The 10,836-nt window shown below is 28.8% G+C and overlaps 1 protein-coding gene across 4 annotated transcripts in view; it reads left to right on the plus strand.

Annotated features, from left to right (window-relative positions):
• Window positions 1-10,590, plus strand: part of LOC107443902 (ataxin-2-like protein) — a 39,335-nt gene extending 28,745 nt beyond the window's left edge. For 2 of the 4 annotated variants that reach the window (XM_043054958.1, XM_071180784.1), the window contains exons 14-17: window positions 1,273-1,448; window positions 2,719-2,821; window positions 8,177-8,671; window positions 10,360-10,590. In XM_043054958.1, the coding sequence (XP_042910892.1) occupies window positions 1,273-1,448; window positions 2,719-2,821; window positions 8,177-8,671; window positions 10,360-10,364 (779 nt within the window). In that variant the 3' untranslated portion in view covers window positions 10,365-10,590. Of the gene's footprint in view, window positions 1-1,233; window positions 1,449-2,718; window positions 2,822-8,176; window positions 8,672-10,359 lie in introns of all 4 variants that reach the window. The other 2 variants (XM_043054957.2, XM_043054956.2) reach the window with 1 other exon arrangement.
• The last annotated feature ends 246 nt before the right edge of the window (window positions 10,591-10,836 follow it).

Below are 10,836 nucleotides of genomic sequence, written 5' to 3' on the forward strand. Positions count from 1 at the left end.
TCATAATAAAACCGTGTGATAAACATAGCAATAACTGCTAAAAAAGATTTAAAAAACTGACTGATTGGATTTGTAGCATATCAAACAAGTGATTACTGAAATGCACAATTTTGAAAAACTGTCATAAAAATATGATATTTTTTTTAAAAAAATTCCAGTATTTTAAAACCTACATTAAAATCTGTTTTCAATAGCTTTCAAGAAGCCAATCTGCAATCGAATTATCCTGAACGATATTTGTCAGCATAATAGCCAATTAATATCAGGATTTTAAAAACACTTTAGAAATATGTACATACTGTTGAAAAAATCATGTATATGCAATAGTAATTAATAAAAAAATTATTCAAAAAAATTATGATATTGATTTATAATACAATATTTGTGAATCAAACCAGAAAAAAAAAGTTCAATTGCTTAATTTGAGAATCTTGTTTTATAAGCATGTTGTAGAAATAAAAAGGAGATTTTAAAAGAATGGCATTAAGAATATTTTGAAATGGAAAACTTAAGGTACTTGAAATACTTTAAAATCAAAATGTAGATGCTGTTTTATGCATTACATTTATTTGTACAACCTATATACTTGCATTGCTGAACTCGTTTATTTGCCTACCATATTATATTTTGAGACCACTCAATGAAAAAGTATGTGGTCTTTTTGGACTACTTATTCCTATTTTGGTGTAAACCCTACTTGAAATATAATTTTTTTAAAAATTAAAATTTTTGTAATTGTGACACACAATAACAATAAATTTAATAATGCGTACTAAATAAATTTTAATTTAATGTTTAATTATGGTTTTAAAAAAACATGCAGCCAGAGTTGTTTAATTTATTGGCATAAATTCAAAATATGTACACATTGTAATATTTTATTTATGAAAAATGGTTCTTCAAAATAAACTCATGTTATAAGGTAAAATTTATTCATTCTTCCCTTATATTTTTTTTAAATTATATAAAAGCTAACCAAATAAGGTTTTTTATTGAATCAAATTATAATAGTTGTTCTTTAAAATTTTGAAAATGTTTCTTACTTTTAAATTTTAGTTTCAATTATTTTATTACAATCTGTTAAGTTTTAGTTGCATGCATTATAGTTTTTTTCTGCTTAAAAATCCTTTTTTGTTTTTTCTTTCTCTTTATCATTTTGTTATGTTCTCAAAAAAAGTTTTTCTGTTCTTCCAAATTTACCTTCTGCCTTTTTAAAATCCTTTTGGTATAAAGATCAAGATCATTATCAGTATGAAGACATGATATTTTCAGCTATGCCAATGACTCTACGACATGACCTGTCTCAGCCTGTGCACGTTCAAGCAGCTACTGGACAACCTATTCTTGCTCAGCCTACCCTGTCTGGACCACAATTTACTATTCAGTATGCTACTCCTCCAGGAATGTTGCATCCACCTGGTCCACCACAGCAGCTTGCCTATGCTCAGGTAAGTCCTTTCATTTGCCTTCTTTAACACGAAAAGAATTATGAGAAAGCTCGTTTTAAAAGTTTTGATTTGGTTAAACAAAACCTGAAGTTTGTCACTTCTCCCTAGGTAAGCTTTAGCCCCCATCTTGAATTTACTGAAGGAGAATTGTGAAAAAAACTTGAACTTTACTAAGTAAATGAGTGAGGTTTTTTTTATATATATATATAATTTTATGCTGAATCAAATGTCACCAAAATCAACCAGATAGAACGAATAGTTAAGAAATTGCAAGTAATTTTTCAAAATTCAAGTACTTAAGTAAATTCAAGATGATTGATAAAGCTAACCTTGGAGGAAGGAGCAAGCTTCAGTTGATCCTAAGCACATCTTTTAAAACCATTTCCTGCTTCTCCCTAATCATTCCCGCTTTTAACTGCTTAGAAACTGAAATATTTTGTTTCTGCTCCTGACCTAAAAAAATATGTATGCAATACAACAAGATAAGAAGTTTATAAAATATAGTCATTGACGAGTCATCAAATCAAAACTATAATATTTTCAAAAAAATGAAAACTGACCTAAATTGCAACTGTTGATGTGGTGGAAAAGAATCACTTGCTAGGTAATGGCAGCTGTTATGTTACTATATGTTCCTACTTCACAGTTATAGATATGTTTCAAAGGGCCTTAGCTGGATAAGATTATGATATAAACATAGTGATTCCAATTGTAAAAGTTGAATTTCTTTTCTATATAATTTAAAAAATCATGTTAGTGATATTTTTGCTATAAATCATGCGACAGTATTTATTAAAAGAAATGGAATGTTAATGTATGTTCTCAGTAATTTTAATTTCCTTAACTAGGCAGATTCTAAAGTAATAATTGTCTCCTTTATGTGAACTGAAGAAAAATATAATTTCTAGTTTATTTTTTCAATTGGTAATTTTACTTTTTACTAAATATTAAGTATCGATGTAATTATTCATATATTAATTAATTATTACACAATTTTATGTCAACACATAGTTATTTATTATTTTAAATTGTCTGGAATTTATTACTAAACTATTACACACACATAAAATTTACTCTTGTGGAAATTCAGCTTCTTTGCCTTTTGATCAATCTCATCCCTGTTATTATGAAAATGGTTCAAATTTCTATAGGAATTAAGTCCTGGACTCTTTATCTTAAATTTTTGATATAAATTCATTCTAAATTCATTCATTCATAAATATATCTGAATATTTATTTTTGAAATGAGATTATATATTTTGTTTTGCAGATGTATTCACTGATGCCTCGTGTTTTAACTCCACAACCTGTAGGAATGGTGCCAACTTCAGCAGCCTATGGGGAGAGTCCTCAAATTCCAACACATGTTTATAGTAAGTTCACCTTTACAGCAATGGAACCGAGAACATTATTTTTAACATTTCATCTATACTGTTTGTTTTTAAGCCTATTTTCTTTATCTATTAAAATAAGCATTTTGTCAAATCAACAACAAAAAAAAAGGTTTTAGTGAAATCTACTACGAAATACATGTGGCTAACACAGGCTTCGACTTAAGGGAAACAAAATTAGGATGAATCTTGAATGAAAATTTTATTTGTTAGATTATGATTATTCAATCAAATTCTAATTTTAAATCTGTTAAGATCATTTTAATTTCTGTTCTGAATGATCTAGAACGAATTTTCTTTAGGGGGAAACAGGATTTGAAATACAATTTTGCTGTAATAATGAGCTATTTAAAATCTGCATTGAATGCAGATTGGAAGGATGAAAATATCAATTTAAATTTTGTTAAATGGGTGAGAGAAGCACTAGGCAATGCATTTGTTTGCTTATTGTTCTTTTTGCAAAAAAGTTATAAGCCTAAGCAACATGGAGACCACCAGCCATGCTACCAGAAAAAAGCTTGCTGCTTTAAAAAAGAAAAGAAAAAAGCATTTAGTATGTAGAATTTTGTACCAAACATTTATACTGGAGAAAATAATCTATCAATCTCACATTTAATGTCCAAATATAAACATATTTTGAACTTTTCAGTCCAAGAACAGTTCTTTAAAGCTGAATTGTTATGGAGCATTGAAGCTTGTTGCTTCACATTCTTCCTTTAATGACATAGCTGAAATATTTTCACGGATGTTTACAGATAGTGATATTGCTAAACATTGTACGTTGGGTTGTACGAAAATGACTTGACTTATTTGTTATGTTAAGTTCCTTCTTTTTTCAAGTCTCTCTTCAAAAGTCATTAATTAATAAAATATTTATAGCATGTTTTGATAAAGCCTTAAATCATATTTCACAAAAATGTCAAATGGATGTTGTATTGGTGTGATTCAACTACTAGTCTCTATAAGATATTTTTATTCGGTATTTTTAATGTGTACTGCACAAACCCTTTGTGCACCTAATTTTGACACACAAGCATTTTTAGAAAGTTGCACCTGATTTTGACTAGAGGGTTACTTTCGCAAATGAGCGTGAATGGACCGAATATCAATTTAAAATTTCTTAAACCTGTAAAAGAAGAACTTTTTTCTGAAAATGATTGCCAAATATTAGATCTGGGCACTTGTGGATTACATATAATCCATGGTGCATTGCAGTATGGGCAGAAATCAACTGGATGACTAAGAGCATTGCATGAAATATTTAAAGATAGTCCAGCTAGGCGGGCTAATTTCCTAGAGATTACTGGTTCTTCAGAATTTCCATAGAAAGTTCTGTTCTATCCACTGGGTAGAAAATGTATATGTTAGTGAGAGTGCGTTGAAAGTTTTTAACCATTTTTAAAAAATACATTGAGGTTAGTAAAAAAACATTCCCTGGATCTGTCATGTGACAGTGTAAAGCAATAAAGAAAACAGTGGGAATAAAAATAAAAATATGACCACCGAAGCCAACGTCTTTAGGGGGTACCAGCCTCGGAAGCCATAAAACAAAACCTTTTCTACTGAGAGAGAGGACAAATGCCAAAATTAACTCTCTCAGTTCCCCGAAGGTTTCGTAGAAGTCCAAGAAAAAATACATGAAGTACATAAAACCAAATCAGAAAAGAAATTTCAACAAAATCTTGCGAAAATAAAGACTCACATTAGACTCACATTAACAAACAAACTAAATGCAAAGGAAACTCTAAAACAAAGGAAAACAACGCCCTCTATTAAAATGCTCTGAATGAAAAAAAAATTTTAAAACAAAAGATTACGTAACAAATTAGTATAATGCTTAACTGGGGCTGCTCAATTAAGACTTGAATTTTGCCCAGTTAAAAGAAATAATAAACTAGTTTTCTTCAATCATTTTCTTAATCAAAAAATTCATATTACAATAATTAAAAGGAAAATCGTCATTACTCAAATTATTCAATAAATTATTCACAGCCTCCTGAAAACTTTCAAGATTATTGCAAATATTTTTAATCCTAACCAATTTTAAAAAAACTGAATTTTTGGAAATTTTATTACATACATTAGTATTAAAGTTGCGGAAAAAAAATAACTTTAAATTTAAAAGCTTTTCTTTTATCAAAAACACCAATTTTAATCATTTTATAAACAATATCAATTTTAATATCTAAATATTCAACATTTAAGCAATTCTCTTTAGTTTTCTTCAGAACCAAATCTTTAGGATAAATGCTTTAAATAAAATTGAAATTATCACAATTAAACAAAATCCAATCATCAATATATCTAAAAGCATTAAATTCATTATACTCAAGAAATTTATCTTCAAAAAAATGTAAAAAAATATTAGCAAAAGCACCAGAAAGGGAATTACCTAGTGGAATTCCAATAATTTGTTTATGAAAATCTAAACAATTAAAAAGTACATAGTTGGAAGTTATTGAAAAAAGAATTATTGCATTTAGTAAAAGATTAAAATTTAGGTTAAATAGGATTATATTTCCATATTTATTTCCTATTGTTAAATTTCATAAAAGTCCAGTTAAATTTAGGTTTATTGCGTGTGGTACTAATTGATACAATTCTGATATTAGTAAAAAGTTTTTTTAATTTTCTAAAAATTATTTTACTTAAAATTAAAAAAGAGAAAAATATTATTATTAATAGAAATGTTGAAATTTTGGATTATATAATAATAATGATATTTCTAGCATTAATACTTTTGATTTTGAAGATTTGTACACAGGTTTCCACATGCACAGATTATTGAAATTTGCAACAGCATTTTTGATAAGTATTTATTTAATGAGAAAGTAGATAAATCTTGTTGGTTGGATTTATGTAGGTTTAATCTTTTTGAGATGCACATTTTAATGGTTTAGATTTTTATAAACAAATTATTGGAATTCCACAAGGTAATTCCTTTTCTGGTGCTTTTGCTAATATCTTTTTATATTTTTTGAAGCTAAATTTCTTAAGTAGAATGAATTTAATGCTTTTAGATATATTGATGATTTGATTTTGTTTAATAGTGATAATTATAATTTTATTTATAGTATTTATCCTAAAGATTTGATTTTGAAGAAATCTAATGAGAATTGCTTAAATGTTGAATATTTAGATTTTAAAATTGATATTGTTGATTAAATAATTAAAATTGGTGTTTTTGATAAAAGAAAAGCTTTTAAATTTAAAGTTATTTTTTTCTGCAACTTAAATACTAATCTGTGTAATAAAATTTTCAAAAATTTGGTTTTTTCACAATTGGTTAGGGTTAAAAATATTTGCAATAACGTTGAAAGTTTTCGGGAGGCTGTGAATAATTTGAGTAATAATGATTTTCCTTTTCATTATTGTAATATTCATTTTCTGATTAAGAAAATGATTGAAGAATACAAGTTTATTATTTCTTTTAACAGGGCGAACTTCAAGTCTTAATTAAGCAGCCCCAGTTAAGCAGTATAATAATTTGTTACGTAATCTTTTCTTTTACTATTTTTTTTTCATTCTACGCATTTTAATAGAGGGCGTTGTTTTATTTTGTTTTAAAGTTTCCTTTGCATTTAGTTTGTTTGTAAAATTGCTGTTTGACCGGTTTAATGTGAGTTTTTATTTTCTCAAGACTTTGTTGAAATTTCTTTTCTGATTTGGTTTTATGTATTTCATGTACTTCTGTTTTCTTGGACTTCTACAAAACCTTCGGGGTACTGAGAGGGTTAATTTTGGCATTTTTCCTCTCTCTCAATAGAAAAGAATTTTTTTTTATGGCTTCCGAGGCCGGTACCCCCTGAAGACGTCGGCTTCAGTGGTCGTATTTTTATTTCCATTGTTTTCTTTATTGCTTCAATTATTCTTTCTTTTGAAAATTCTGCTGCTTTAAGCGCATTTCTTTCAAAGATAATTTTGTCAATTTAGAATTTAATATTTTATATTCTTTTGCTAATGTGACTGTGTGATTCATATTCTTGAGCTGTTCCTTAAACAATTTCAGACATACAAACCAATGATGCCTTTCTTATATGAAAATATTTTCATTCCTGTTAAGCAGCTAATGAAAAATAGTGTTAAAAGTAGTATACTTGAATAAGCAAAATCATTGGATAGCTTATTTTTGGTTGACCTTGATGATCCTAATAATCTAAGACTTAGAAAAAATGTAGATGTCACCATAGTAATATCAAGCTTCTTAAATGCTAGTGGAGCTACTGAAGCTGAAAAGAGAAACTTTTATTCGTATTTTAATGTTTTAAAGTCTGAAGAATATTCATATTTGTGAGAAGTTGTGCAAACATCTCTTATTATCACATGGCAATGCTGCTGTAAGAAATGGGTTTAGTATTAATAAGGACATGCTTGTTGATAATATCAAATAAGATTCCTTAGTTATTCTCAGAACTGTCTACGATGCTATAAAATTTTATGGAGGAGTGTTAAAGGTTCCTATATTAAAAAAAAAATTACAATTTGTAAAATAAGCACTTGTGAAATATCATGAAGCTTTAAAGAAGCAGAATAATATCCAGGAAAAAGAGAAAAAAAGAGAGTCCTGCAGACGGAAAGTAGAATTGCAAATTAAACAGTTGCAGAAGAAGAAAATGAAACTAATGACTGGAAAATCTTTGAAGGTTACTGATTTGATTCTCAAACATATAAATTTAATAAAAAATTTTAGTTTGTTTTGAAAAGAAGTTTTAATTAATTATTATGATAGCAAGATTGTTGCTCTTTATTTTATTTCACCAATGTTTTTAATTTTTTAATAGTCTGGATACAAGTTATAAATATTTTCATTCTCTTAACTTGTATTGTGCATTTTCAGGCTTTGCTATATTCTTGGTCTGATAATATATTAACGCTTTTCTTTATGTAAAAATGAACAAGAAATATTCTGTTAGCATAGTAATTTTATTTCAAATAGTGTTGAACTGCCCTTTATTTTTTTCCAGTGTTTAAAACTTAAGGGAGTAATATTATTTTTAGAACAATGCGTGAACACTGTGGTTGCATGTTGCTAACACTAATTTAAACATTGCTCTTATTCCTCTGAATTGATGATTGCATGTCTGAATTAAAAATAAATTAACTTCTCTTATTCTACTCTGATTTAAGATTAATGTAATATGTGTAAATAAAAAAATATTTCCAAAAATTTTAACATTTTTTACTTTTAAGAGATATTTTTTTATTTAATTAGTGAAGATGCCAAGCTTAAAAACGAATTCCGGTCGATAATTTTTCAAACATAATTTGAAAACAAAAAAATGTACATTATACTTGCACTAAAATGTTGACACTTAACACATTTCATTTTTATTACAGTGTCTCACCCTGCAGGTCCTGGTTTACAACATGCTATGACTAGTGGTAATGGTGGACAACATTCAACACCATCCACTCCTCAATCCCAGACTCCAAACATCCATCCTGCACCTTCTCCAGTTCATCAGCCACCCCCTAGCGGTGGACACGGTCAGCCACCCACTCCGACTGGCCATCCGAGCAACGCTCCTACACCCCAGCCAGTCATGTATAGTCATGGTCATGTGGCTGCGCATCCTCTTCACCCTAATCATCAATCATCGAATCAGGGTCATCCGTTTGCAGCCTCGTACCCAGGGACGCCACAACCCATAGTTCTCTTACAGCAACAACCGCATACTTTTACCTCATCTCTACAGAACCATTTGCATGGTCAAACGGCTGGTAACCATGCTGGCACTCCAACACATGTGCTACAGCACACTCCTTTGGCTATGATACCAACTAGTGCTGGAATGGTGCATTCCCAAACTCATTATGTTCCACATTCACAAGGTAAGTGGATAGAATTTTTCAACAAAAGAATGTTTTGAAAAAAAATCAGCAATAATTTTTGATTTGTTTGTATAGTCTCGCATATTTTTGTTAAATTTGTCAATATGTGTGTGTCACATTTACTTGAAGATTTTAAAAGAAAGTGCATATTGTATCATATAGTAAAAAGAATAACCTAATGTTATATTTAAAGAATTAGATGATTTTTAGTTTATGTAGCATTTCAATCAAATTATTCATTGTTTAAAGAGTTCAATTAGCTATATAATTCTGTTAATTATGCTTTACAAGATGGTATAATAGTAGTGGCGTATCGTTTTATTTTGATATTTTTTATTATGTTATCTGGCAAGAATATTTGTATTAAAACTTTATTTAACAGTTAAAGGTTTATGTAAAATTTTATAAAAGCCATTGTGAAACATGTATAATTTTATTACATGGTTATGAGTTATTTTGGCATTGACAAAGGAAAAATAATTCTTCTTTCTATGCCAAAAGTATTTTTTATTTGGGTTGATATTTGATTTATTTTATAAATTTAATCATATACACTTAGAAAAAAATTATTACTTTTCTTTCTAAATTTTCTGCAGAAAAAAAGAAAAATACCACTCTATTTATTCAACTGGAAAATGTGTATTTTATCGTTAAAAAACTACATTATTAAAGAAATGCCAACCATTGACTATTAGGTCATTAGGCTTCTAGCTCTCCAGTACTTCTTAACAATTCAGTCATGGCTCGTCCGGAGTTACATAAAAGACAATCTGATAAAGTAGTCATCTTTGGCGAAATAAATGAGAATGTAGACAATCATGTCCGGTCAAAAGTCGCAGTAGCACCAGGTTAATGCGGAACACTGTGAGTTCCACAGAGCATATTCCTGGACTTATCTGTAGCAGCATGAGATGCCAAACAATGGAGCGATTATTTGAAGATTCTTTTTATTTCAAGTTTAGCGGAATGGAAAGTCAGATCTCTGAAGAATATAAGTTCCTTTTTTGACTAAAAAGTCCGCCATTTCGTTTCCTCGAAGACAACAATGGGATGGAACCACTTCCCTCAATCCTCTTCAGGAGTTCTCTACAGCTCAATACAAGGGAACTACTATTTTCTGGATTGCTTGACAGATCCTGAAGTGCAGAGGTAGAATCTGAAAAAAAATCGCAGCTTTCTCAGGACGAGTAAGACGAACAGCAAGTTGTTGGAGAGCAACATGGGTGGCTTTGAGCTCTCCATCAAAGTGAGTTGAAAATGGCACAGCATGTAGATACATAATAAGAATGAATAGAAGAACTTGCACTGATTACCTTTATTATAAAATGAAATGCTTCCTACTTTGAAAATATTAATCCACGGTTTGGTTTTAGAGAGGCTTATAAAAATGCTGCATCATCGTAGTTGGCCAGACAGCCTAATGTAAACCAATGCCTTCCTCTGACGATTTCTTCGTAATGACTTCTGATTTAAAAATGCTCTATAAGCTTACTGAAATAATTTTTCGCGATAATACATGTTTGCCAGTTCTTATGTCATAAAAAAAAACGCTAAACGTTGAAATCATTAGTCGCGAACTAGAAATTGTTTTATAAGTTGTCATTTGACTTCAAATTTTTACTTATTTATCTATTTTTTATTTTGAAATTATCTATTATTTGTTTAATTTTCGCATTTTTTTTTTTCAGTGTGATCAAGAAGCTGCTTATATGATTCGGGATAGTGCAAAAAAAAAAAAACGAAGATTTAATTTATTAAGTAATAAGCATAAAATTTAGAGCATTGTCTTTCATAGACTTTAGATTCGGCGAAAATAGAACAATAGATTATTTGTTTTGTTACAATAAACTGTAAAATTTTCTAACTGCTTTCTTAGTTTAAGACTGTTATGAAACTAATAAAAATTATCTAAAAGTTAATTTGTTTGTTGTTTACTTGTGAGTCCCACTTTATTTTGATGGGGTTTCAATTACTCTTAAAATCTTGCATTAAATTCAAGTGGCAGGGTATACATTTTTCCTCTCGGAATTCTTGGTTTTAATTTAAAATATTTCTGGAAGATGTGGAGCTGCAATTAGTAAAAAAAAAATATAAAAGAATGATACTAATTGAAAATCACTTCACTAATCTTTTAGTAAATGAAAATGAAAAAATAATTTTGATTT

This window comes from Parasteatoda tepidariorum, chromosome 5, assembly GCF_043381705.1.
Source record: "Parasteatoda tepidariorum isolate YZ-2023 chromosome 5, CAS_Ptep_4.0, whole genome shotgun sequence".
Lineage (NCBI taxonomy): Eukaryota > Metazoa > Arthropoda > Arachnida > Araneae > Theridiidae > Parasteatoda > Parasteatoda tepidariorum.